This window comes from Rhineura floridana, chromosome 20 (genome assembly GCF_030035675.1).
Source record: "Rhineura floridana isolate rRhiFlo1 chromosome 20, rRhiFlo1.hap2, whole genome shotgun sequence".
Taxonomy (NCBI): Eukaryota; Metazoa; Chordata; class Lepidosauria; order Squamata; family Rhineuridae; genus Rhineura; species Rhineura floridana.
The window spans coordinates 17,997,438-18,024,205 of record NC_084499.1 but is presented as its reverse complement, the minus strand read 5'-3'; the positions used below and the strand labels follow the sequence as shown (position 1 = coordinate 18,024,205).

The 26,768-nt window shown below is 47.0% G+C and overlaps 1 protein-coding gene across 3 annotated transcripts in view; it reads left to right on the top strand.

Annotated features, from left to right (window-relative positions):
* Positions 1–26,768, top strand: part of DDX31 (DEAD-box helicase 31) — a 61,467-nt gene extending 34,699 nt beyond the window's left edge. For 2 of the 3 annotated variants that reach the window (XM_061604458.1, XM_061604459.1), the window contains exons 18-21: positions 3,039–3,120; positions 12,344–12,455; positions 17,878–18,052; positions 25,303–26,768. In XM_061604458.1, the coding sequence (XP_061460442.1) occupies positions 3,039–3,120; positions 12,344–12,455; positions 17,878–18,052; positions 25,303–25,486 (553 nt within the window). In that variant the 3' untranslated portion in view covers positions 25,487–26,768. The remainder of the gene's footprint in view (positions 1–3,038; positions 3,121–12,343; positions 12,456–17,877; positions 18,053–25,302) is intronic. The other variant, XM_061604460.1, reaches the window with a different exon arrangement.

Here is a 26,768-nt window from a genome sequence, read left to right as displayed (position 1 = left end):
CCTAACGAAGTTTATAAAAGAAAGCAGATCCCCGTGAAGGCACGAGGCCACACACGCACACACCAGCCATCCCCTTCTCTGCGATGCGCTCCCTGCTGTGCGAATGCCCCATTAGCTCATTTGTGGGGCTGTGAGCTGGCAGCCTGCTGCAAGCCAGAGGAGAAACGGTGGAGCAGGGGGTGGGTGGGAGTTAGGTTAGGTGGGGTTTTTTTCCTGACATCTCCAGCAAATCACTGTCAAAAGGCTTTGACGTTTTCATTCACAAATGTGTCTGAGCAGCCTTTTGAGGTGTATGTGAATGCCACTCCTTGTGCTTTTTTAAAAACAAACAAACCCTGCCCTGCCATTCATATTTTAATTTGAGAGACTACAACCTGGGAGACCAGGGTTCGAATCCCCACACAGCCATGAAGCTCCCTGGGTGACCTTGGGCCAGTCACTGCCTCTCAACCTCAGAGGGAGGCAATGGTAAACCCCCTCTGAATACCCCTTACCATGAAAACCCAATTCGTAGGGTCGCCACAAGTCCGGATCGACTTGGAAGGCAGTCCATCATCAGAAGAGTGAAAAGGGTTCTCGAGATCTAGTGTGGTGGCAGTGAACTCTGGCAGTCCGATCCGGCGCACGTTTGCTTGGAAGGAAAGCCCACCAGCTCAGTAGGCCTTACTTCCCTGGTTTAAGCCTGTGCTGTGGATTGAGAAGTAGCTGGTGTGTATCTCGCCTCTCCTATGAGCTCAGATGGCCCGAAGGACCTAAGAGCCCCCCTGGATCAGACCGAAGGCCTGTCTAGACCGGCATTCTGTGTCCACAGCGGCTAAACATGAAGTTCCCATCAACCTTGCATATTATTGCTGTGCAGTTACATAGGCTCCTAAGATTAGTCACACTGCTGGTTTATTATTCATTGATATTTAACAATGTGTCATTGACGGATTCTCTGTGTTTTCTGATATATATCTGTGTATTATGTTGTATGTACTTTTTTATGATGTTACTGTGTTTTATGTAAACTGCTTAGGGATTTTTTATATTAAGCGGTATACAAATATTATTAAAAAAAATAAATCCGATGCCTCTGAGAATCCCACAAGCAGGGCATAAATACACCAGCCCTCTCCTGCCTGTGATTCCTAGCAGCTGGTATTCGGAGGCATTTTGCCTCTGATACTGGAGGGTAATATATAGCTGTTATGGCTAGCAGCTGACAAGACATTTCCTCCATGAATGTTCAATCCCTGTCTGACAAGAGGCAATGATGGCCACCAACTTGGTTGGCTTTGAAAGGGGATGAGACAAGTTCACGGAGGACAAGGCTGTCAATGGCTGCCAGCCCTGGCGGATATGTTCTAGCCCCACTGGCATTGGCAGTATGAATGCCAGTTTCTGGAAACCACAGGAGGGGGAGAGGTCCTGCTGGCAGGCTCCCCATAATGGCCATCGGCTTGGCCTCTGTTTGAACGGGATGCTGGACTAGGTGGGCCATTGGCCTGATCCGTCAGCTTCATCTTACATTCTTATATCCTGAAGAGCTGCTGCCGGTCAGTGTAGACAATGCTGAGCTAGATGGACCAATGGTCTCACTCAGTCTAAGGCAGCTTCCCATGTTCTTGATTTGCCCAGGTCCCCTTTTTAAAGCCAGCCTTAAGCCACCGGTTGTTGTTGCCTCACCAAGCCGTGGCTTGTTTGGAAACAGCCATTCTCCTTTCCTGGTTTGGGGGAACAAGAAGTGGAAGCTCACAAGCGTGTCTTGCCTGTTCCATGGGAGGAATTGGGCAGGGGGGTATCATTCCCATTCAGAGAGCCAGGGTGGTGTAGTGGTTAAGATTTATTGGACTAGGATCTTACAGACCAGGGTTCAAAACCCCCACTCAGCTATGCAACTCACTAAGTAACCTTGGCTAGTCCCTGGGACCCCATAGGGCTGTTGTGAGGGAGAAATGGGGGCAGGGGACAGAATCAAGTACACTACCTTAATGGGGATGTTATAGTCCAGTGGTGGGGAACTTTGGGCCTGGGGGCAACTGTGGCCCTCCAGGCCGTTCTATCTGACCCTTGAGATTCTCCCCCAGTTACACCACCTCCTTAGCCATGCACCCTCCTTGAGTGTTTTTGCCCAGCTGTTTATTTATTTATTACATTTGTATACCGCCCCATAGCCGGAGTTCTCTGGGCGGTTTACAACAATTAAAGCATTTGAAAACAAATATACAAATTTAAAAACACATTTTTTAAAAAGCAATTTAAAAACACATGCTAAAATGCCTGGGAGAAGAGGAACGACTTAACCTGGCGCCAAAAAGATAACAGTGTTGGCGCCAGGCGCACCTCGTCATAAAAATCATTCCATAATTTGGGGGCCATCACTGAGAAGGCCCTCTCCCTTGTTGGCTAGAATGTGTCCTTGAACTTTGATAAGCCCTCTTGATTCCCTGGATGGAGGATAGAGAGAGGGGGCTTGTACGTGTAAAAACTAGCCTGTTGAAACTTTCATTTGTTGCTCTGCCCTCTTACCTGTGGCTCCGCCCATTGCTAACATGTGTCCCTCAGAAGGTTGCCCAGAAAGGTATGCGGCCCTCCGGCTAAAATGATTCCCTATCTCTGGCTGCTCTCCAGCAACATTTGGAGGGCCCAGTCTTGGCTACTCCTGACTGAGTGCATCTTTTTTTTTTTTAACAAAAATGCAACCTTCAGACATGACTTCATTGTTTTAAGTTTAGTTTATTTACAGGCAACTGACCACAAATACGAAAGAAGCACAAAAACGGAATATATAAGAAACAGAAAAAGTGTGCATATTAATGCTATGAATAAAAATAACAATAAAATCCATACAGGATGCTATAAATAGAACCGGCCAAAAGATGGCCTGGTCCAAACAGCTACGAGGATCAGCTTGGAAAAGATGGTGTGATGCGGTATATTAGAGCTTCTCTAGCCCATTGATTTAATTGTTGCTGTTGTTTAAAAATGCACATGTTAAAAAAACCTCTGGAGAGCTATGAGCTATTTATTCTGTCCTGTGTTTTTGACCTTTCTAGTGTTTCGGAGATGAAGATGGAATCTGTCCTGTCTAGCTTGATGAAAGATGATCGTTTCAAAGGTAGCCAGTGGAGAAATAAGGTCAGTTCTGGAAGAGAAGAGGTAACCCTATTCTCTCTCTCTGCTTTTCTAGCCCCCATTATTGCTTTCTGATCTAGGCACAAAAGTGAATAGATCTGCAGCTCTTTCTCACATTCTCAAGAAGGGACATTGCCTAAAGATACCTGGTTGGGGAAACAGGGTGCTAAATGAGAATAGTCTTCATCTGATCCACCAGCTCTGCTCTTTATTTGAACCTGGGTCCAGGAATTAGGTGAATGGCTTGTTCTGGAGTGGGTTGCCCTCCCCTGAATGACCAGGTGCATAGTCTGGGGGTACCTATTGACTCTGCCTTGTCACTGCAGGCACAGGCGGGCGCATCGAACAGAACATTTATTTCCAGCTACAGCCATTTCTGTACAGAGATAGCCTGGCCACAGGGATCCATACCCTAGAAACCTCCTGGTTAGACTGCTACAACACTCTCTAGCTGGGTCTGCCCTTGAAGACAGTTTGGGGATATCCACTAGTGAAGAATGCATCCGCAAGAGTGTTAACATGACATGGCTGCACGAGAACATATGGTACTGGTTCGTAAAGCTTTGCACTTCCTGCCTATTTGTTGCCAAGGCCCAATTCCAGAGGTTTAGGGCGCAAGCTTAACTAATGGACCGCCTCTCCCTGTACTATCCTGCCCATGATTTGAGATCTACTGGGGAGGTCCTTTTGGTGGTATCATCTCCAAACGAAACTTGGGCAACTGGACTCTCGATAGGGCCTTCTCAGTGGTGGGACCCCAGTTGTGCTACACTTTTTTTTTCTCTTGATGTTGGGCAGGCACCAACAATGGTTAGTTTTTGGTGTCAGGTATGAACATTCCTCTCCCGTCAGACCTTTTGAACGTTGAATAGTAGCTTTGTATTGAGAGGGACAAGTGGGTGCAGGGATGTTATGTACAAAACAACGTATAAAAACGGATTCTGAATTTTTAAAGATTTTTAATTGCTGTTTTTATGTACATTTTTGTGTGCTTGTGACTGCCCTGCAATCATTTTATGTTAAAGAGTGGAATGTCATTTTTAAATTTGGTCACATGAGGGTGGCAGAGTTGGAGGAAGCTGCCGGGGATGGAGAGGAAGATCTGTAATTGTCTACATACCCTTCCTCCATCACCAGCTTTGTCTGTAAAAAGGGAATGGGAAAGCCTCAAGCCTGGAGACCCTATGCGGCCCTTCAGGCCTCTCTGTCTGGCCCTCGGGACTCTTCCCAGGCTCATACGTCCTCATGAGCCGCACCCCTCACCACCCTGTTTTCACCCTTCTTTTTTGCCTGGTTGGGACATGTCCTCGAACTCTGATAACATTTCTTGCTTGCCTGAATGGAGAATAGACAAGAGGTGTGTCAGTAAAAAAAATTTGTCGCTCCAACCGTTTTTGGTTCTGGCCCCGCCCACAACTGGCATGTGCCTTCCAGAAGGTTGCCTAGAATGGAATGTGTCCCTTGGGTTGGAGGAAAAAAAGTTCCCCACTCCTGGTGTAAAACAAAGTATCCATTTGTCTGGTCACCTATGGGCGAGTATGAGTTGCCATCTAAGCGACTAGGCTTGGAAAGCACTGCAAAAGTCGGCTGCTTCCCCCCTGCCCAATGACTAGCATCGATACGCGTTGGCCATTAGGCTGGTGGGTCTACTAGGGGTTTCCTTGCACAGCTGTGTTACAGAATTGAGCGGAACCCTTTTGAAAAGCAGGTTCTGGGGGTGAACCCTAGTGTAAGGCAAGCACTGTCACCCTTCCCCACTGCATGCTAGATCAGAGATGGGGAATCTATATACTGTAGGGTTACCAGTTCCAATCAGCCCTAGCTAGCATGGCCCAGTGGTCAGGGATGATGGGAGTTGTAGGCTAGCAACATCTGAAGAGCTGCAGGTTCCCCAACTCTGAGATCATGAGATGTCCGCGTGGAAATTGAGGCTTCCTATTTCTGCCACCCCTTTTACATGTTTCCAGTTTTTTCAAAGCTTTGAAGGCACACCATGGAGCTTTTTTGGGGGGGAACCTCTTCATAGTGTTGTTTTCTTGCCGTAGACTCCACTGTCTATCATAAATACCCCTTTGGAGCGTGTGTGTGTGTGTTTGGGCTTTTCTGAGAAGCTGTCAGGAGGAAGATGCCGAAAGCACCTATAAAATGTATTTTTTATCTTTAGACGCATGAAATATAGATGTGGCCGCGTCTGGGTGTGTGGATGTTCACTGGCCTACAAAGAGAATACATTTGATCCGCGTGCACTTTTTCTGCCGGGAGGGAGGGCGGCTCCGGGGGGGGGGCGCTCTCTGTGTGTGAGGCTTGGAATGCACCAGGCAAAAAGTTACTAAAAACAAAAACCTTCGTTTTGTATTTGAGTGTCTTTTTTGGAAACAAGAGAAGGCATTGCAGTCCCAGCCACCCCTGTTGCCTTTCTTCTGGCCACCCCAAATGGAAGAACACCCAGCTCTTTGTTTCTAGCTTTCTGTCCGGTGCTATAATATTCTCGCTATATCTTCCCCCCATGCTTGCATATGTGCAGTGTGCATGGTGCAAACACAGTATCTTAGAATTGTAGAGCTGGAAGGGGTGACCTTGGAGATCATCCAGTCCAACCCTCTGAATCCAGCAGGATGTGTAGTGCAGGATGCAGCTACGGCAGGGGAGGGGGGAGCCTCAGACCTGTGGGCCAAATATGGCCATCCAGGCCTCTCTGTCTGGTCCTCAGAGCTCTCCTCACCAGCCCTGCTTTGCATCCTTGAGTAGTTCTGCCTGACTGCACTGTCCTTGAACTCTGCTAATGCCTGTGGCTTGCCTGGATGGACGATAGAGGGGAGTGTGTGAGGAAACGAGCCTATTCTATAAAAGGTAAAATTTACATTTGTTGCTCCACCCACTTTTCCCTCTGGCCCCACCCACCACTAGCACATGGCCCTTGGAGGGTTGCCCAGGAGGCAGTGTGGGCCTTCGGCTGCAAAAGGCTTCTCCGTTCCTTGGAGATGGTCCTCCAGCTCTGATTTCAGTCAAGGTTGGGGAACAGGCAGCACTCCCAGATAGCTATTGGGCTCCAACTCCCATCATGCCTGACCGTTGGTCACACTGGCTTGGACTGATGAGAGCCAGGAGTCCAAGTCCAACAGCAGTTGGAAGGCCACAGGTTTCCCATCCCTGGGCTTAAATAACTGCCAGGGAAGAAGACCCGCTCTGATGAACAGCCCTTAGGAAGGGGAGCCTACCCTGGAGAAGTTTCTCTTGACGTTTAGCCGAAATCTGCTTCCCTACCATTTCCGCTGATTGGTTTTAGTCCTGCCTGCAATGGAGGCCAAGTTTGCTCCACCAAAAGGTCAGACCTTCAGGTGAATAGGTGGAAGTGAAGGATGCAGACAAACTGGAACGGGTTCAGAAGAGGGCAACAAGGCTGATCAGGAAACAAAGCCCTATGAGGAGAGACTGAAAGAACTGGGCACATGTAACCTTGAGAAGAGAAGACTTGAGGGGAGATACCATAGCCCTTTTCAAGGCTGCCACACAGAGGAGGGCCAGGATCTCTTCTTGATCGTCCCAGAGTGCAGGATACGGAATAATGGACTCAAGTTACAGGCAGCCAGATTACAACTGGACATCAGGAAAAAACTGTTAGAGTGGTACGGCGATGGACCCAACTATCTAGGGAGGTGGTGGGCTCTCCAGCACTGGAGGCCTTCAAGAGGCAGCTGGACAGGCACCTGTTGGGGATACTTTAATTTGGATTCCTGCATTGAGCAGGGGGTTGGACTGGATGGCCTTATTAGGCCCCTTCCAACTCTTACTATTCTATGACAACATCAGGCATGATTTGGATAGGGACGTAGGAAGCTGCCTTCTACTGAGTCAGATTATTGTTCCATCTCATTCAGTGTTGTCCGCGTTAACTGGTGCAGTAGCTTTCCAGGATCTTAGGCAGGGATCTGCCTGGAGATGCTGCGGGTTGGACCTTGGACCTCCTGCATTCCAAGCAGATGCTCTACTACTGAGCTGTGGCCCCTTCCCAAATGATAAGAGAGGAAAGCTGCCTTATGCCGGCTCAGGCCATTTAGCGCGGTATTGTCCACACTGAGTGGCAGCAGCTCTCCAAGGTTTCAAAGTGAGATCCCTCCCAGCTCTACTCAGGGATGCCGGGGATGAACCCGGGACCTTCTACATGCAAAGCAGTTGTTCTATCACTGTTATGGCCCTTCCCCTAACCGAGAGGGTCACAGGCTCCTGGTCCTTGCAGTAGAGGTTCAAACATTCATGTGAATGCTTGGTGCACATTTTGGTTATTTTTTGTTTGTTTGTTTAAGTGTGAATGCACCCAGTATATCTTCACGCGTGTACCTCTGATGTGTCAACTGTACATCTGAAAATGTCAATGCAGCAAATGTGGGGGTGGGGGTGGGGGTACAGGTGTGCTCCATGGCTGCAATTCTGCACTACGTCCAGAGTCCCAGTTAGCATGTGTGCTCTTGTGCTTTTCCCTTTCCTGCTCTGACTCAGTGTTTAAATTTATATAGATCCAGTATATATTTCCAAACCAGCCACCCTGGAAGGCAGGAATCAAAACATGCCCATTAGGGTGCAGTTTTAAAAATAAAATCGCTCTCCCGGGGGGTTGAGAAGATGTATAAAGAGAATGCTGGAACTGCGTGTGTATGTTTTGGGAAGAGGGACATAACAGTAGTTGGTTTTTTAATGTACTTTTCCCCTACTGTTCTTTTAATTTCTTTGTTTGTTTGTTTCTCTCTCTCTCTCTCTCTGACCTGCAATCTTGATTTTCTGCCTCCTTGTATACAGACTTTTGCTTTAAAAAAAAAAAAAAAAACTCCCTTAGTTTAATCTTTTTTTAAAAAAAAGAACCTTCCCCTCTTCTTTCCATCTCATTTTGAAACCTAAGAGGTAGGTAGCACTTGGAGGGAGGGGGTGGGGGGGTGTTGGCTAAGAAGGAGAGAATGAGGAGTCCTTTGTAATATATTGCCATATTATCACTAAATCCCCAGACAGTTGTGGCACAGAAGCGAGTCACCTGTCACTTAAGTTTGAGGTCTCTTTAATTTTCTTCTGGAATTCGCGCCGGTCTGTCTTTAATTTGAGGCCTTTATTGGAATTCTGAAACCTTTCCTGCCTTTCCCTGGTGCTCAGATCTATTCTGAGCTCCGCTACAGAATGTATACAATAACCAACAGAGGGATTTGAAGAAGGCTGAAGCTCTGTTTATTTAACACTCTGGAGGGATTTTCAGGTTTATATGGTCCTCGCTGCCCGCTTTCAATAACGCTTTTGACAACCGTTCTGCCCTTCTCATTAATTTTAAACAGTTAAAACACAGGGAGGGGGGAGGGGGGACGAGGGGGAGGGAAAGAAAAGTTTTTCATTATTAAAGTGCTTTACTTTTTAATAACAGAGGATTCTGTCCGCCGGGGGGAAAGGGCAACTTCGCTTAATTTCACATTCATATTAAAAAACTGGCAGGAAGGTGACACTCTCTTGCAACCCAAGAGGCTTAACGGAAGAAAAAGGTGGATTGGCGTGGTGTGGGGGAAGAAGAGGCGTGTGCGCGTGTGCAGGGGGGCGACGGGAAGGAAGTTTTTAGCATTTCACGATGACAGAAACTTGGCTTGATTTTTTTTTCTTTTGACTTGTATACCTCCTGTCTACCAAAATTCACAAGGAGGTCTACAAGTGTGTGTATTTAAGAACATTCAGTGTAAGTTCTACTCACAGTAGACTTATTGATATAATGAGCCTGACTAACTCAGGTCCATTCATTTCAGTGGGTCTGCTCTGAGCAGAACTTAACCCATTCTGTGTTTTGGGGTTGTTGTTTTTTACATTTTATAACCCACCTTTTCTCCCAAGGAGTTTGAGAGGTGGCCCATTTTATTTTCCCAGCCACCCTCTGAGGTGGGTCAATGTATGTGCGTGTGAATACATTTGTTGCATTTTTCTTCCATCTTATCCTCCGAGACACTCTAGGTGTGATGTGCGTGGCTCTCCCCTTCTTCATGTCACCTCTCACAACAACCCTGTGAGGTAGGTTAGGCTGAGAGTTGGCAACTGGCCCAAGGGCATCCAGCGAGCTTCACAGCTGAGTGGGAGTTGGAAGCTGGGTCTCCCCACCTCCTAATCTGACACTCTTAACATAAGAAGAACTCAACTGTCCAAGATCAAAACTTCCGCATCCCGCATCCTCTGCTGGGCAGTGAGGGCCAACCTGGTGACTCTAGGAAGCATCCAAGCAGAGAATTGCAAGGGGGGGAGGCTTTCCCTTTTGTGTGATGGCATTTAGTGGTCTATTGGCTCTGACTGCGGATGTTTCATGCCACTGTTGTGATTAATGGGTGTTGATAGGCGCCTCTTCCAGGAATTTGTTAGGCTACAGTTTATTTCCATGCTACCTTTTGGCCAAAGGTTGGCTCACAAAGAACGCACGTAGACGTAAAATAGAGGTGTGAGGAAGGGGGGGGGAATACAAATTACAGAAAATTAAGACAACAAAAATGTCACATTTTGAAAAAACCACAAACAAATAAAAAGCCAAACGCATTCATCTTCCGGATAGCCCCCAGAAATAGCAGGGGGTGAGGGGGCAAGGCAGGTGGAAAAGCTTGCCCCTTAACGCTCCCGGCACACTCCCTCACCCCTGCAGCAATGAATTTGCTGAACCCCTTTCTTTTATTGAATTTTCCAAAAAGAAGCAACCGAAAAACCCACAAATACAACCAAACAGTATCTAATAAGACGTGTAACAGACTGGCAGGGGCGAGAGAGACAGCTGGTCCTCCAGACCAACCTAGTGCTCAAGACATTCAAGCAAAGGAGTCGGAGAACTTCCCACATTTCTTGTCTTTACAGAAGATCGCCTTCTCCTGTGCTGCCAATTGATTCGTGTCCACTGTATTGCGGGGGGTTCGTGTCAGCTTCTCCTTCCAATACTTTTTATTATTTATTTACTTCATTTATATCCCGCCTTTCCTCCAAGGAGCTCGAGGTGGTGATACATGGTTCCCCCCATTTAATCCTCACAACAACCCTGTGAGGTAGGTTAGGCTGAGAGTCAGTGCCTGGCTGCCAAGGTCATCCAGTGACCTTCCTGGCTGAATGGGGATTCGAACCTGGGTCTCAGTCCAACCCACTAATGTGGCTCTCATTCCCCTGCCAGTACAGAGGTTTTAGACGTTTAGCCCCCATGAGCGGCCTTAGAATCCAATACCATTTTCCTTCTGTCAGGTTCCAAAGGACTGGTACATAATTCAATAGAACAGTTAACATCTGTAATCCTCAAAGAGGCTTCCAAAACCATATTTATGCTTTATCCCTCTTTAAAAAGCCATGTAAGTTAGTATCTATGGGTTGCATCCAATAAAGTTACACTCAGAGTAGACCCATCGAAATCAGTGCACCTGAGTTGGGCCCCATTTGCATTATACATGGAAATGGACGGCCTTCAAGTTGATCCCGATTTATGGCAACCCTATGAATAGGGTTTTCATGGTAAGCGGTATTCAGAGGGGGTTTACTATTGCCTTCCTCTGAGGCTGAGAGGCAGTGACTGGCCCAAGGTCACCCAGCGAGCTTTATGGCTGTGTGGGGATTTGAACTCTGGTCTCCCAGATTGTAGTCCAACACTCTAACCACTAGGCCACGCTGGCTGTCTGCATTGTACATAGAAAGCTGTATTATGCCACTTTAAACGGTCATGGCTTCCCACAAAGGATCCTGGGAATTGTAGTTTGTGAAGGGTTCTGAGAGGTGTTAGGAGACACTAAGGGTTGTAGTCAACCAAGTCCTACTTCAAGTAGACTCACTGAAATGAATGAACCTAAGTTAGTCATGTCTGTTAACTTCAATAGCACTACTCTAAATTAGACTGGTATTGAATACCACCCCTTCATTTCAGTAAGTTCTGAGTAAAATTTAGTTGGAGTGTAACCCATAGAAATCAACAAACATGACTAATTAGTGTGGTGGCACTGACCCTTTGGAATTCCCTCCGCTCTCTGATGTCTTTTCAGCGCCTGCTGAAGAACGTTCTTCTTTCCATAAGCCTTTTAAGTAGAGACCTAGTGCTAGTCTGCATCTCTGCTGGAAACCTTTTTCAAGATGTTTGTAAAGATTTTTTTAAAGTCTTTTAAAGGTGTTTTTAAGATGTCTTGTTTATAAGACTGTTTAGATTTTTTTAGCGTTCTATCACCTGTTTGCCCTCCGAGCTCCTTCTGGGAGGAAGAGCAGGATACAAAAATAATAACAACTACAATAAATTTGTTGTTGTTATTTTTTCAATGGGCCTACCCTGAGATATACTGATAGCCCATCATTTCCTTTCCCTCTTTCTGCCCCCTCAGCTTTTTATCTTCCCTTCTCTCTCATTAATGATACTAGTAGTTGCATGCAAAAAAAAAAAGTGTGAGGGTAGAGACAGGGAGTTAATCAGGAGTAAGCAGCACCAGTGCTTACACGGCAAAAGACTGGAAGGATAAAAATCTTTGGTAGAACGGCTTCAAATGGGGCTGGCAAGTTGATGTGTATGCAAACTTACACCACCATCACATGTGCGGTTGGGGACCCTGAAGGCCATGTTATTTTGGAAGGTGGCAGGCCATTTCTGAGGCTTCTTTCTCTCCCCCCCCCGCCCCCCATAAGAGCAGAAATACTTTAGATGGAATGAGTCTCAAGTACTGTCAATGTGGCAACTTAAGATGAACTCAGAAAAGAATTTATTTAGTTATTAGATTTCTATCCTGCCTGTCCTCCAAGTAGGAGCCCAGGGCAGCAATAAGAATGTGGATGTTTATTATTTATTTATCTTACGATGGTGCTCTCCTTTCATGGGATGGGTAGTACTTGCCCTTTATTAATCTTATAGAGTGAGCATTTTATGTCTTTTGTTTCGTTCGTTGTTTTATTTTTTTCCTGTTTTAAATTAATTTTGCTTACGGTGTTTTTTATCTTGTTAAGTTTCTTTTTGGACCTGTTTAAGTGCAGGGGTTATACGAGTTCAAAATGGAACCCCATCCAGTAATCTGGCCACTGCACTTGGGCCAGGTGAAGTTTCCAAATTGTCTTCAAGGACAGCCCCACCTAGAGCGCACTGCGGTATTCCAGTCCAGAAGTTACTAGAACATGGGGTACCATGGCCAAGTCAAGAATTAAGAAGCTGTGTAGAAAATCTTTTCTGAAACAGCTTCAGTCTTCCTCCCCCTTACCTTCCTCCTCCTCCCTCCTCTAGAAGTTCCACGGTGCAGACCCCCAGGAAGTGCGGCGCAGAGCCACCGTCTTGCAGACTGATTTTGAGAATTACGTCCACTCTGGCGTGGAGACTGTCCAGTGGGCCAAAAGAGGTTGGGAACTTTTTGTTTTCTGTGGTTTTAGAACACAATCCTTTCTAAATTTTACCGGGGGGGAGGAAAAATCTTTTAATAACTTTGCAGCGGTCAATGTTTTTATTTATTTGTTAAATTTATATCTCACCCTTCCTCCCATTGGAGTCCAAGGTGGCAAACACGTCAATAATAGAACACAACTGAAACGTCTAAGGCCAGTTTGAAAGTAACCTTCTAAGAAAATGTTCCAAACGTCTTTAAAAACAGTTTAAACCTTCTTATATATATATATATAGAAAACATCTGGCAACAATCTCACATGGTTCAAAGCTGTAGGACTGGCTCTATCATGCCCAGGGTTAAGCTCTCGGCAGCTAGCCTCAGTAATGTGAGGCAAGGGCCATAGCTCAGTGGCAGTACATCTGCCTTGCATGCAGAAGGTCCCAGGTTCAATCCCCGGCATCTCCAGGTAGGGCAGGGAGACATTCCCTTCTTGAAAACCTGGAGAGCTGCTGCCTGTCAGTGAAGACGATATTGAGTTAGATGGACCAATGGTCGACTCGGTATAAGACAGCTTTCTATGTTCCTATCTGAAAACGCTACCCTCGCCACCCTTCCGTGCATGGGAATGAATTCCACTCTCTGGCTTTAATCCCAATGAAGTGTCTCCAAAACACTGCAGCCAGTATGAATTACGCAAACTGAGAATTTTTGCAAATTACTTATTGGATGCCTCCTCTCCTGTGGAATAGTTCAGGAGCATTTGTTTCAGTTTTGGTTAACCACAGGTTTTTACATCTTCTGACAAATGTACAAATTTACTAACCTAACAGTACACTGCGGGATATTCCAATATTCTCTCATAGTTTATTGTGTTGCAGTTAAGTTGCCTTTTCCTCATTGTCTGTCATCCAGACCCTTTTAAGCCCACCTTCTTTTTAAATCCGGCTTGTTCAAACAAACTAGTTAACGTTTAGCAACAGTTGGGTGAGTGGGTGTATTTGTGGGTATCGGACAACATGCTAAACCGTGGTTAGTCGAAATCGGAAGCCTCTTTTCCTGACCATGTGAGGCTTTTTTCCATTGTGCTTAGCTGTGGTTTGTTACATTGATATCCCACATTTCCTCCCAAAAAAGTGCTAGCTATGGGTTAGCGCAGGGATTGCTAACCGTTTTGGGCCCATAGCACACTTAGAAACCAGAGCAACTATCATGAGCACCGCAGCCCAAGCATACACCACAGCGTATTCCATGGGCTGCATTAGAAGGCTTCCTTCAAGCCTAATCTCAGGGTAAGGGACAGAGAAGGGCACTCTGCGGGCACCAAGGAAAGTATCTGCGAGTGCATGTGCTCCCATGGGCACCATTTTGGCAACCTTGGCTTTAGCATAAAGTTTGGATGCGGCCATTTAGTATAAATTGCAGAATTATATAATCCTACTATACTATATAAAATCCTGTAATTTGGGGAGTGGGGAGGAGGGCAGGCTCAGAAACCCTGCCCCCACAACCTGCCCCTCCCAAATTGTTATTCAGCCACCCTCTGGCTTCTGAGATGCCGGCAGTCATTGCCCGCGTGCTTCCAAGGATAGATTTTTGCAGTCACGAGATCTTGAAACTTGGTGGGCTTTTTTGTTGTTCAAAGCTACTAAATGTTGGACCCAGGGCCACATTTTTTTTTTTTGCTTTTTCTATCCTCCTGTGGAGCTGTGGCCCATAACTGCTCTGGAATACGATTCTTCTTCACACACATGCCGCGTTTTACAACAGGAAACAGAGGCCTTCCCAATTCTACGATCTGCAGGATTTGACAAGGGGGCAGAGCTGGGAATAATCCACTGGTAGGGTCTTCTCAGCTATATTCCTGCCATAGACGGCAGCACTAGAGATCGAGGCGGTGGGGAGGGCAAAAAGCTCTTCCATTACCAAACCCATATTGCTGCCCACAGTTTATGGAGTGGAGGCGTCCATAAAGGCAGACGTGAATGTCCTTCTCCTGTGCCAGAGTTTCAATGTTTCTGCAACATCAGATGGGTGCAGAGGGGAAATAACAGCCCGCATTCCCTGTGAATATCTAAACACTGCCTTTTCTCGCTCCCTCTTGCCTTTTCCTGGTTCCCCCCCCCTCTGTTTTCCATCCTCATCATCCCTCCTGAGTTGCTTTGTGCGTGTGTGTGTTTTTTGCTCTCTGCATATGCAGAATTTCCAGCGCCGGCTGGCTTCCATAAACCTCCCTGTGTTTTTCCTCTTCGGCCAAAGCCAAGAACGGTGAATAATTAACGTGGCAGCTGGCTCTTGTGTTGATGGCAGGAAATCAAACGGAAACTGCGCCAAACGCACAGTTCGTTCCCTCTTCCCTAACCCCCCTCTCCCCCTTTCTGCCTCCATTTTTAATTTTTTTGACCTACTCAGCACTGAGAACTAGCAGCCATCCCTTGTTCTCGTGCTTTAGGGCAGGGACGGGGGAACCTTTTTGCACCCTGAGGGCCGCATTCCCTTCTATGCAACCTTCTGAGGGCCGTGTGCTATGTGGTCTAATCAGCCAGTATGGGAAATGAACCATCCCTCTCTTTCTTTTTTTTTTAAGTACTTTTTATTAACTTTTTCAAACATAACACCCCTCTACTTTTCTGACTTTCTCCTTTCCACCTTGTTGTGAGCGCTGCAGCTTTGCATGCAGAAAGTCCCAGGTTCAACCCCTGGCATCTCCAAACAGGGCTGAGAGAGACTTCCGTCTGAAATCCTGAAGAGCCGCTTCCAGTCAATGTAGACAGTACTGGCCTAGTTGGAACCACTGGTCTGACTCAGTATAAGGCAGCTTCTTACATTCCTACCCTGGCTGCCTCTGTAATTCCTGCAGTCACGGAATCAGGAAAAACAAACCCTCCCCAAATCCTGCTGTGCTGAACCCCCCCTCCCCGGCTGTTGTCAAGATAAGGAGAGAGAGGGAGCCCATCCATGGGGGTGCACTGAAGGCCCTGTCAAACTCAGCCCAGGGTTGGGGAACCTGCAGCCCTCCAGATGTTGTTGGACTCCAACTCCCATCAGCCCCTTCAGCCAGCACAGCCAGTCACCAGGGACGATGCGATCTGTAGTCGATTTTTACAATTTTTAGCCATGGTTTTTGTTGGTTTTTAAACACCCTGTTAACTTGATAGAGGAATTGTTTTATTGATTGTTCTGTAAACCATATTGTGACTGTCTGTGGTGAGGAGCGGTCTATTAATATTGGAAATACAAAATAAAAATAAAATGTATTTATTTATTGCGTTTATGTCCCACCTTTCCTCCAATGAACTCAAGGTGGCAAACAAACATAGTTCTCCCACTCCCCATTTTGTCCTCATAACAACCCTATGAGGTAGGCTAGGTGGAGAGACAGTGACTGGCCCAAGGGCACCCAGTGGGCCTCATGGCTGAGCGGGGATTTGAATCCTGGTCGCCCAAGTCCCAGTCCGATATTCTAACCACTACACTGCACTGGCTGTCTTCAGGAATGCCTTTGCAGGTTGATGTTCGGGGAACACTGTATTCTTGAATCTGCTTACGGCTATTTTTTATAGTTTTGTTGTCAGTTGCCAAGCTTGGGGAGGGGGAAGGATATAGATGGGTGTACACACACACACATATGCATGTATGTGTGTATATGCACATAGCACATGCATACCATGTGAACAGCTCCTTAGAATCTGTGTTTTCCGTTTTTTCCCCCTTCATGGTCAATATGGACTAGGAACTTTTTTTTTGCGATGGTGGTGGTGGTGAGGAAGGAAACAGACACCCGTGGGCCAGCCTGGAGCATTCCTGTGCGTTAAACCGAGCAACACTTGCATGCATGGCTTTCTAACCACCTGTATGATGAGGCTGAAGGCCTGAAGACGTGACTGAGCATCTTAAAATCTCAAACATTGCCTTTAGAAAGGTTTGGCCTCCTTGTAATATTTTGTCCCTTCCCCCACCCCCTCCAGACACGGATCTCTAAAAAATTGATGATGTGAAATGAGAAGAAGGGGCCGCAAAAGCGCTCTCCTTCGTTACTCCCTCATTGATTGAGAAACGGCGTTCGCTTTGCTCGGCAAACAGAGCTTTGATAGATTCCCAGGGTCCTTCCAGGAGCTGATCTCACTAAAATGACATTTTTATTACTGTTCGTAAACCCCAATCTCCTGCCACCGCTGAGAGATTAGGCTTAAGCTGTGGGCAAACGTGCTGGTCTAGTGACTCAGTCAGGAAGGGCAAAAGAGGCCTGCGAGTTGTGGCCTGGAGCGGGACACGGTGTTAGATTTTGATGCAATCAAGGGACTGGGGTGATCTGAAGCGGGGAGGCAGGAGTCTAAGATACGGGTGGAGAGAGATACAAAACGATTCCTGAGCCACAACTCTGGGATTTCTCTGCAACCTCTACACCTGGAGTGCAAGAATTCTTGGACGAGAATTGAGCCCCCCCCCCCCATGCAAGAGATCTTGTGTGACCTCTTTTGCAAGTATCCCAAGAGTTTAGGATTGCTCAGTGGACATTGCGGCAGCTGTTCCTACGGCGGCCTGCAAGGCTTACTTGCAAGGCTCTTTTTTTGTTTTGCTTGAGAAAAAAGCAGGTGCGCTCTGCTTTTTACATCTGCCGTTGCCCCAACAGGGTCAAGAGAGAGAGAGGCAAGTCTCAAAATGGCACTGGAAAAAAGGGACTCTAATAAAATAGTAAATTGCCCAGCAGGGAAAGAATGACAGGCCATAATTCAAGCAACGATATAAAAATGATTCAAAATACAAATTGTGGATGACATACATAGGACTGTATCCAATGACGTTTTACTCAGAGGAACTCCCTTGAAATCGATGTTCCTAAGTTCATTGTGCCCATCCATTTCAGTGGGTCCACTCTGAGTAGGATTAACATTGGCTGCAACCCACTATTGCTCATTATAATCAGGCAGGCAACACCTTATAAATATAATAGATCTGTAATAAAAAAATTGCCCTTAAGTTGTGCTAATCAGAAAACAAACCATCATCAGCCATCCCTTATGCTCTTGGTTTTTGCTACAAGACTGACGATGCAATCCTTTATGCGTCTGCCTGGAAGTAAGCCCCGTTCAGTACAATGGGACACTCTCCTGGGTCAGTTAGTGTAGGACTGCAGACTCAAGTTCACGAAATTCCTCTCTGCAAAAGCACCCATCTTTGAATCAGAATTGTGAAATACAAATAGGCTTGTGTGTGTGTGTTTGGCAGCTCAATGGTATGGGAAGGGCTTTCTGCACATGCTCAAGGACAATGAGTCCTTGGTTTACCTGTTCTGGAGCTCAGCCTGGGCTCAAGCCCTTGACTCTGGGTGTCCGGAAAGGGAAACAGCGTCACCTGAGAGGTGATGCCAATAATTCCTTTTCAGGGGAAATTCCCCACGGCCATCACTCATTCCCCTCTCTCTCTCTTTGCTTTCCAGCGCTGCAGTCCTTCATTCGGTCGTACGCAACCTACCCTGCCAGCCTCAAGCACATCTTTCATGTCAGGTCTCTCCACTTGGGCCACGTGGCAAAGAGCTTTGGGCTCCGGGATGCCCCTAAGAATCTCAGTGCCTCTGCTCTCCCAAAGCAAGCCAGAAGCCGGAAGCAGAAAAGGTAAGGCCCGGCCGTGCTTCCAATTCAAGGCAGTGGTTGTAATGCAGAAACGGGGCGCCAGTGGCTCTCCACATCTTGCTGGATTCCCAAGTCCCATCAACCCCACCTAACTTGGCCAATGTCAACATGGCCGTTACTCAAATCCCTGGTGCGGCTGCATTTGGAACATTGTGTACAGTTCTGGTTGCTTCACCTCAAACAGGATATTGTAGAGTTGGAAAAGGTTCAGAAAAGGGCAACTGAGACAACCTGGGAGACCAGGGTTCGAATCCCCACATAGCCATGAAGCTCACTGGGTGACCTTGGGCCAGTCAGTGCTTCTCAGCCTCATGAAAACCCTATTCATAGGGTCGCCATAAGTCGGAATCGACTTGAAGGCAGTACGTTTACATTTTTAGTTTAGGGAAAAGGCGAGTATGAAAAGACATGAAAAGTTTATAAAATCATGCATGACATCGAGAGACAGTGGTACGTCTGCTGTCTCTTTTTTCTAAACTGCAAAGTTTCTCAAGTCTTTATTTAGACAGGAGGCCCTACTAGGCTCTTCTGTTGTTCTTTTTAGTCTTAAGAGTACTGGGCTTTTAAAAATGAATTTAATAGTGTGTGCTGCTTCTTATCAATCAGGCTTTTTGATTCTCATGTGTTTACTTCTCTGTAAGCCGCCTTGGTTTCAATCCCTAGAAAGCGATTGAAACGGCTTTCTTCTCTGTTTCGTGCGGTTGCACCCAATGTTAGTTTGACCCATTGGCATGATTAATGTAGGTCTATGTTCAGTGGATCCATTCTGAATACAGATTAGTTGGACACCACTCTTAACATTCCTCTTTCCCCCCCCCCCTCTCTGACCCCCGGCTTCCTTTTTTTTCCACAAACATCTGGGTTGCTTTTCTCAGTCTTTTTCTTTTTCCATCCCTTTTCACTTCTCTCGTTTTCCTTGGGTTCCTCTTTATGTATACTCAGTTGTTGCAAGAAAAGGGAAAAAAATCATGCCAAAGGACGGCGCCCCCTTCAATCCGCGCAAGTATTGGCTGTGCAATTAAAAACCCCTTAATCCGCGTCACGATTTGTGGGGCCGCTGACATCTTTAGCTCAGGCCCGTCGGAGAAGCAAAATTAAAAAGAAAAGAAGCAGGGCTGGGTGTATGTGCAGAGTTTGGGGAGGGGAGTGGGGTGGGCCGCATTGTCCCTGCCTTGGGGAAATCCACCAGGGAAAAGCTGTGCTTTTTCTGCTGCAAGCCCTCACCAGCAGATGGGCAGCAGGACGGGAATGCCCCAGCGAACGGGGTGGATTTAATGGGGCTTTATTTAGCGAAGAATAGCCTGATTAGCCCATAAAGAGCATGTAAGATGGTGTGGGCCAGGCTTTGATGTCTCGCAGGGGATGGGGTGATGACTGACACCCGCGTCTTCGCTGGATTACAGCAGGCAGCAACAATGCCTCCCTCTGTTCCTGCGATGTTGTTACTCTGTTCAAGCTACTTCCCCCACCCCTCCAGCTTTTTCTTTTTTCATTTTGTTAGGGTGCTCATTCCCTCCTTCTCAGTTGTGGAAGAAAAAAACGTGCGGTAGAATTAAGCCTGGCATTTTCACAGGCGCAGCGGTGAGCAAAAAACGGGCAAGAGATTGAGGGGGGTCTGAATTTCCTCGTGGCCGTGGGGTGTTTCGAGAACAGGGTGTGTTTAAGGCTTCCATCCCTTTTCGGGGCTGTTACAACAACAACAAAAGCCCACCTTATTTCAGCCTAACCTAGTGTTAATAATAATATTTATTAGACTTGTTAGATGCTTGTTACCCAAAGGTCTCCAGGTGAGTTACAACACATTAAAAAACGTAACTACATAATATCCTAAAAACAGAACAAAACCACCCCCATAACAGCCCCTGGAAGCTTTGGCAGCACCCTATTAACAAAAAACATCATCTCAGTCTATCAGATGCCTGGGGAAAAGATAAGCCTTTACTTGGCACTGAAAAGATGTCAATGAAGGCGCCAGGCATTCCACAGACGGGGAGCCACAACCAAGAAGGCCCTGTTGCTTGTTCTGAAGATTAAGGGGTGGGGAAGCATCTACGCCATCCTGAGCTCTTTGGATGAAGGCAGGATAAAAATTAGAAGTAGGTAAATAACCCTTCTTCAAGCTGCCGTTTTGTCCCTCTATCTTTTCCCCTTCAGGAATATAACAGCCTTTTCACCAGGGATGTGTCATTTTGATGAAGGTGCTTCCAGATGGATCCATGGTTCCTTAGCATGTTTTTTTTTTCAAAAACGGGTACCCGCAGGATGTCACCATCCTTTTGCGATTATCCCAGGCCTTTTTCTTCCTTTTGAGCAAATGGAGGAACTGGAGCAAGCTGGCGGGCTTGATCGTTGTTTCCCCCGTGACCAACACCCTTTGAAACGTGTAAAGCAAGGTTTCTAGTCCTTAACCTTGCATTATTTAAACGGGCGCAGGTCCCAAACTGCAGCCTTTGCGGAGAACTTGGGGTTACCCCAGCACAGAATGTCAAGGGTTTAAAATGCAGGTTCTGTGTAGGTTGCGCTGCCTTGTCTTTTGAGCGAGGAGTGAAAAATTGGCCCTTTGCCCCAGCCCTCGCCCCCAAATTCTTAGCAATGCAGGAGATAGAGAAGTGGAAGGACGGGGACGGGGACGGGACACATTACATTTGAACTTTTCTCTTTGGCCAGCCTTGAGAGAAGGGGAGACAGCTGACCCCCCCTTAGATGATGCCTCTCGCAAGCAAAGCCCTTCTAGGCCAAGCTGCAGCTGCAGTTATTCCCCCCCCCTAAAAAAAAAGCAATCCTCTTCATCAGTAGGAGTCCTTTTTGGCTGCCAATTTCCTTGTGGCATTTACAGCTTCCTTAATATCACTTAATTAGCGGCAGAGAAAGCCTGGAGGCTGGCCCGGGGAGCGATTTCTCCCCCCCTCCGGTTGAGGCTCTGCGGCTCGAAAAAAGATGGGGGTAGTAGAGCAATGTTGGGCCAAGTGTAAGATCAAGAAAGGAGATTATTTCACAAGGGTTTGTAGGATACGAGAGGCTGGCTCGGTGGGTGGCTCCAGACTGATGTGGGAGTTGCCGCTTTCCTCTGTTTCTGCAGCAACTCGCCATCTCCCTACCCGTTCTGCCTCGCAGTTTTCCTCTTCTTAACCAGGACTAGGGCCCCCGCAGCCGTCTAGATCAAGGATAGGGAACTCGGGGCTCCGCAGACATTGCTAGACTGCAGCTCCTGTCATCCCAGACCGTTGGCTGGGGCTGATGGGAATTGGAGTCCAGCAGCATCTGAAGGACCACATGTTCCCCATCCTTGCTTTTCTCTCCCAGAACAACCCCCTGCCCGCCCCCCATTCCCATATCTTCTCTCAGCCTTCTAACCTGGCGCAAATCTCCAGCTCCTCCAGGTGGTGCTGGAAAAGAGTCCCGTCTAAAACCCTGGTGAGAACTGCTGCCACTTGGGACTTCAATGCACCACGCGCAGCCGATGGTGGAGTCCAACATGACTTATTACTACTATTTACTTTTATTTGTGCATTTGATGTATGTCCTGCTCTTCCTCCTGAAGGAGTCCAGGGTGGCAAACATGTCAACGAAAACAACTGAGCAACAAGAAAAAGGAATGCATTCTGAAAACACTCACCGTTTAAAAATATGCTAAAACACAATCACAGTTAAAAACATTCTAAAGCACAGTCACATTTTTTCGTAAATGACCTTCTGGTCACCAGGAACAGTCCCCTTCAGCCACCCTCCAAACCTGTTTTCTTCAGGCATTGGGTGTGCGAGCGAGTTCCTGCACTTTCCTGGGAAACTCACAACACACAATCAAGAGCGCATTTTGAAGTTCCGCAATTTGCGCATTTGCAGCTGTAGCTCTCTCTGCCCCTGTGATGTCAAGTGTGGGGCAAGTGGGTGTGGTTTGGGACCAAAACGGCCTTGTGGGCCAAATTTGAACCCTTGGTGGGCCAGAGATTCCTCTTGCAGGCCGGGGGCTCCCCACCCCCTGACCTGGGCGAAGGGGTCATGGATTGCCAGACTTTCTCTCTGCAGCTGTTCATTCCACCTCTGCCAGAGTGTGTTCCATCCTGATATGATGAGATTGAGACGGCGTTCAGCGGTAGGGGAGACATCTGCTCTGTCATGAGAAGGAGCATCTCTCGTTGATAGATGCTATGCCCTGTTCCTCTGCCACTGTTGCCACCTCTCCCCATAAGACACCCCCCCTCTTCACGGCATGCAGCAGCCACAGATGGCTCATTTGACTTGATGGGTAAGGAAAGCAGGTGTTCAGATAGCATTAAGCCAGAGGTGTCCCAGCCTCATCGCTTGGCACTGCCAGCCACCGGATGGGGCAAACATTCGGGAGCCTCCATCAGATGGATCGATGGCCTGATCCATGTTGAAATCAGCCCCTGATAAATGGCGACCTCTTCTCCAGAGTTGTGCCACGGGTCAAAGCGAAATGCTTCGGAGCGCCTCGGGCTGGCTGTGTACATTGGGGAAAAAAGAGCATTTGAACCAGCCACGGGGCTATTGTTGTTCCGCCCCTTTTATTCCCCACACTTATTTCTTGTGGCTTATTCTCATTTTAAAGCTGTTTTCCTGCTTCCCACGTTCCCTATCCTCAATATCTCATCTTCCAAAGAAGGATGCAAACCTACAACCGCTTGTGGTCTCTAACCAATGTTGGACCTACTTAGAGCAAATGTACTGAAATCAGTGATGGTCATGACTAACTTAGGCCGATTAATTTCATTGGGTAGTATCACTTCAAAGCAGGGATGGAGAGTCCGTGGCCCTCCAGATGTTGTTCGACTCCAACTCCCATCATGGTCTGGCCAATGGGATGATGGGAGTTGGAGTCCACCAACATCCGGAGGGCGCCACGTTGGCTGCCCTTACTGCATTCGCTTACTGGAAGAACAGTTGCCCTGTGGGGGAAATGCCAAGTCTTCTCTTTCTATATGTACAGTTTTATAAATATTTGTCCCGCACTTCAGAGACAACTGAAATATCCATTTTAAAAATTAGGATCTGCTCTCAACCCAGGTCCTTTTGGGAGAAATCCCTGAAAAGAGAGAGAAGGTGGGTGGGTGGGGCATGCATGCAGCTTGTCATATTCTATATATTTGCAGACCATTGGCAAAACAGAGGGCTCCTTTTTTAAGAACATGAGGGTTGAGCTGAGATATAAAACGTTTCTACAGCTTGGTGTCAGAGCCCGCTGTGCTTTCCTTTTTTTCCTTGTCTGTAAACTGCTATTCTCATCTCTCTCTCTCTCTCACACACACACACACACCTCAAGAGTGTCTGTATTCTGACGTGCTTTTCAAAGATCACACAATATTTTGCTGGCTCTTCGAGAGAGAGAACTGTTGCCCCAAAATACCTAATTGAGATTGGACTCTTGTTTGGTGTGCTTGAGTCCCCTAATTCCTGTTTTGTTTTCATATTGCTGTTTTACTGGCTTTAGGCTGTATTTTTTTCATATGACACTGTATTTTTAAAAAAATATTGCACGCCACTTAAGGAAGTTTTTCAATGTTAAGCAGTTTATACATGCTTTTGAACTGGAAAGTAATTTCTCAGGAGATGGATTTTTTCAAGGCAAGGCTCAAGGAAGGATACCCATCCAGTGGAGGCTGGCCCAGCCAGGCAAAGGGGGCACTGCCCCACCAACCTCATTTTGCCCTCAGCCAACCCCCCACCTGCCTGCCTTCTTACTTATAACCACTGCAAGAGGTGGCCTTGGCTATTGGCTTCTTCCTCCATAGACTCAGGGTTGCCCCTTGTCAAATTCAGCAGGGAGGGGGGGTTACTTGCCTCTGCCTGCCATTGGCTCTGGCTCTGCCATCTGTTGACCTCCCTGCTTTCTGCCCTCCCTGTCCCAATGGGCACCAGCCACCTCCGGCTCCATCCCTTTGGAAGAAATGGCCTGCCTGCAAGTTGATCCCGACTATGGCGACCCTACGAATAGGGTTTTCATGGTAAGCGGTATTCAGAGGTGGTTTACCATTGCCTTCCTCTGAGGCTGAGAGGCAGTGACTGGCCCAAGGTCACCCAGTGAGCTTCATGGCTGTGTGGGGATTTGAACCCTGGTCTCCCAGGTCGTAGTCCAACACCTTAACCACTACACCACACTGGCTACTGTGATAATATAAGTGGGACTGCAACGAAGGGTTGCAGCTTTTCCTTCCTCTCCACAGGGGGTGCTCCTGTTCAGGCGTTCCCTCCTAAGCTGAGCATTCTACAATAACCCCTCCTTTTTTGGGTGTTCCAGCATATTTACTCTTTGTTTGGGTCTTCCTTTCCTCCTTCAATACATACATATCCCACCTGTCCTCCAAGAACATGTTTCTTCCCCTTTTTCTTATCCTCACAATAACCCTGTGAGGTAGGTTAGGCAGAGAGAGAGAGAGAGAAGCCCAAAGCCACCCAATAAGTTTATTTATGATTGTTGTTTCTTTTGTGAATCTCTTCCCATGAGGCACCCCAAAGCAATTTACATTATAATAGCATAAATCAACCAATTACATAGGTAAAAACAGTTTAAAACGATCGCATATATAAAACAATTATATGTATGAAACAAACATTTCATGGCTGAATTGTGATTTGAACCTGGACCTCTCAGGTTCCAACTGCCGTTTAGCATGTCTAGCTTTTAAACATGTAAATGGCAATCCACCTGTGTATATGTCTGTGCTGGCAGAGCGGGAGATCAGTCCAGGGTCATGGCATGGAAGAGGCCGCTTAACTCCCACCTCCTGCCCCAGACCTCGGTGGACATTTCTCTCCTGGGGCAAATAACAGTTGGGAGAGGGGGTGTTTAGACGACTCTCCTTTTAAAATGTTATTCACAACATTAATTTGGTACATATAAACCAATTCTACCACGCATCCAATATACCCACACAGTTACACAGACACGGATTGCAAGGTGTCCATTGGGCCGTGGGCAACGTTCCTCAGGATTGTGGCACGAGGGTAAAAATTCACCTCCCCTGCCCTGCATGCCATAGCCTTGATATCCCCCTCCCTCCAACTGCTATTTCATTTTTTCAAAAAACCAAAACACATTAATTGGAATCACGTAATGAAGTCATGTCTAGTTCTGCTGAGTTTGGCGAGACTTTCTTCCAAGTGTGTGTGTGCTTAGGAGCGTGGCCTTGAAATAAATGACCCCACGACGTATCTTGGAAAACCAAACCCCTTTTAAAGCCCTTTTCTCTCTTCGCCCCGCTCTTTTTGCCCAGGCGTGACCTTCTCAAGAAAAACCGGGGTAAGTGCCGCCGTCTGGCTGAAATGTTGCAGTCTGAATACTCGAGTGGGTTGGACTCTGTCGCCTCCAAGGTCAAGAGGAAGAAGAGGCTGACCAGCCTGGGAACTCAAAAGATGACCTGGGAACGTTTGGGCCTCTCCTGCGGTAGCTGGGACTGAGGAACAGCCGTGATCTGGGAGCATGTTGTCGAACAAAGAGATGTTCCCTGCCTCTTCTGCAAAGACTGTTCCATGGAAAAGAAGAGTTGTATTCCAAACATCATTGTTCTCTTTCCAGTTGCAGGCATGTTGGTTGCAAGACGACTGTTTCCCTGATGCACGCTCAATCCAAATTGATTGCTGATGAAAACAGATTGGAGGGCGATGAATGCAGAGGGGAGCCTGTAGCCCCTAAAAAAACAAAGGTGGGAAACCTGTGGCCCTCCTGATGTTGGAGTACAAGTCCCATCATCCTGTACCATTGCCCCATGCTAGCTGGGGCTGATTGGAGTTAGGAATCCAATTTGGGCGGGCACAGGGAAGAAGCAGCCTTCACTCCTTGCATGCAAGAGATGGAAGAATTCCTCTATTTAGAAGAGGCATTCCCTCATGAGACAGATGGGAATGCCTCTCCTTAGACTGGGTTCCCTGTTGCTGATCTGAGAAGAGGCATCCTCCTCTCTCACAAGGGAATGCCTCTCCTAAATAAGAGGCATTCTTCCATCTCTTATCTGCATTTAAGGGATGCTGCTACTTAATCAGGGATGGGAGACCCATCAGCTTTCCACATGTTGTTGGACTCCAACTTCCATCATCCCTTGCCAGTGTCCCACCCTTGGGCCACTAGTTTCCCATTCCTGCCCTAAAATATAAATCTGACCATTGGGCGAGCAAAAAAAACCCCATACTTCTTTTGGTAAACAACAACAACAAAAATGGGGTGCTGGTACAGGTAAGTACTGTGACACACTCACACAAAAAGCACTGCAAAAAATAAGACACAATTTGTTTGGATAGTTGCCTCTTAAGGGCACCTTCTGGTTTGTAAGTGTGACTGTTCCCCCTGTTAGTTTGATGCTTGTTAGCTTTTATCAGTTTTTCTAGATCAGGAGTGAGGATCTGTGGCTCTCTCAAGGTGCTCCTGGACTCCCAATTCCCATTAGCCCCAGCCAACCCCGCCGACAGTCAGGGCCGATAGGATTGTGCAATCAGATTTTGGGGATTTCTTTCCGTTTTTACATTTCTTCCTGTACCCGGCATTAGCAACAAGATACAATGCAATAACGAACTATCAAAAGTTTGTGTGCTTTTTTCTAATAGCTCAACAACCCTTCTTACGGCATTCCATGCATGGTGTGTCCGGATTACAATGGGGGGAGGGACCGTCTCCCCTATAAAAGCGCAAAATCTAGAGCAAAAGTTTTATCCCTCTGTAATAAAATTAGAATGAATTTGATAACAA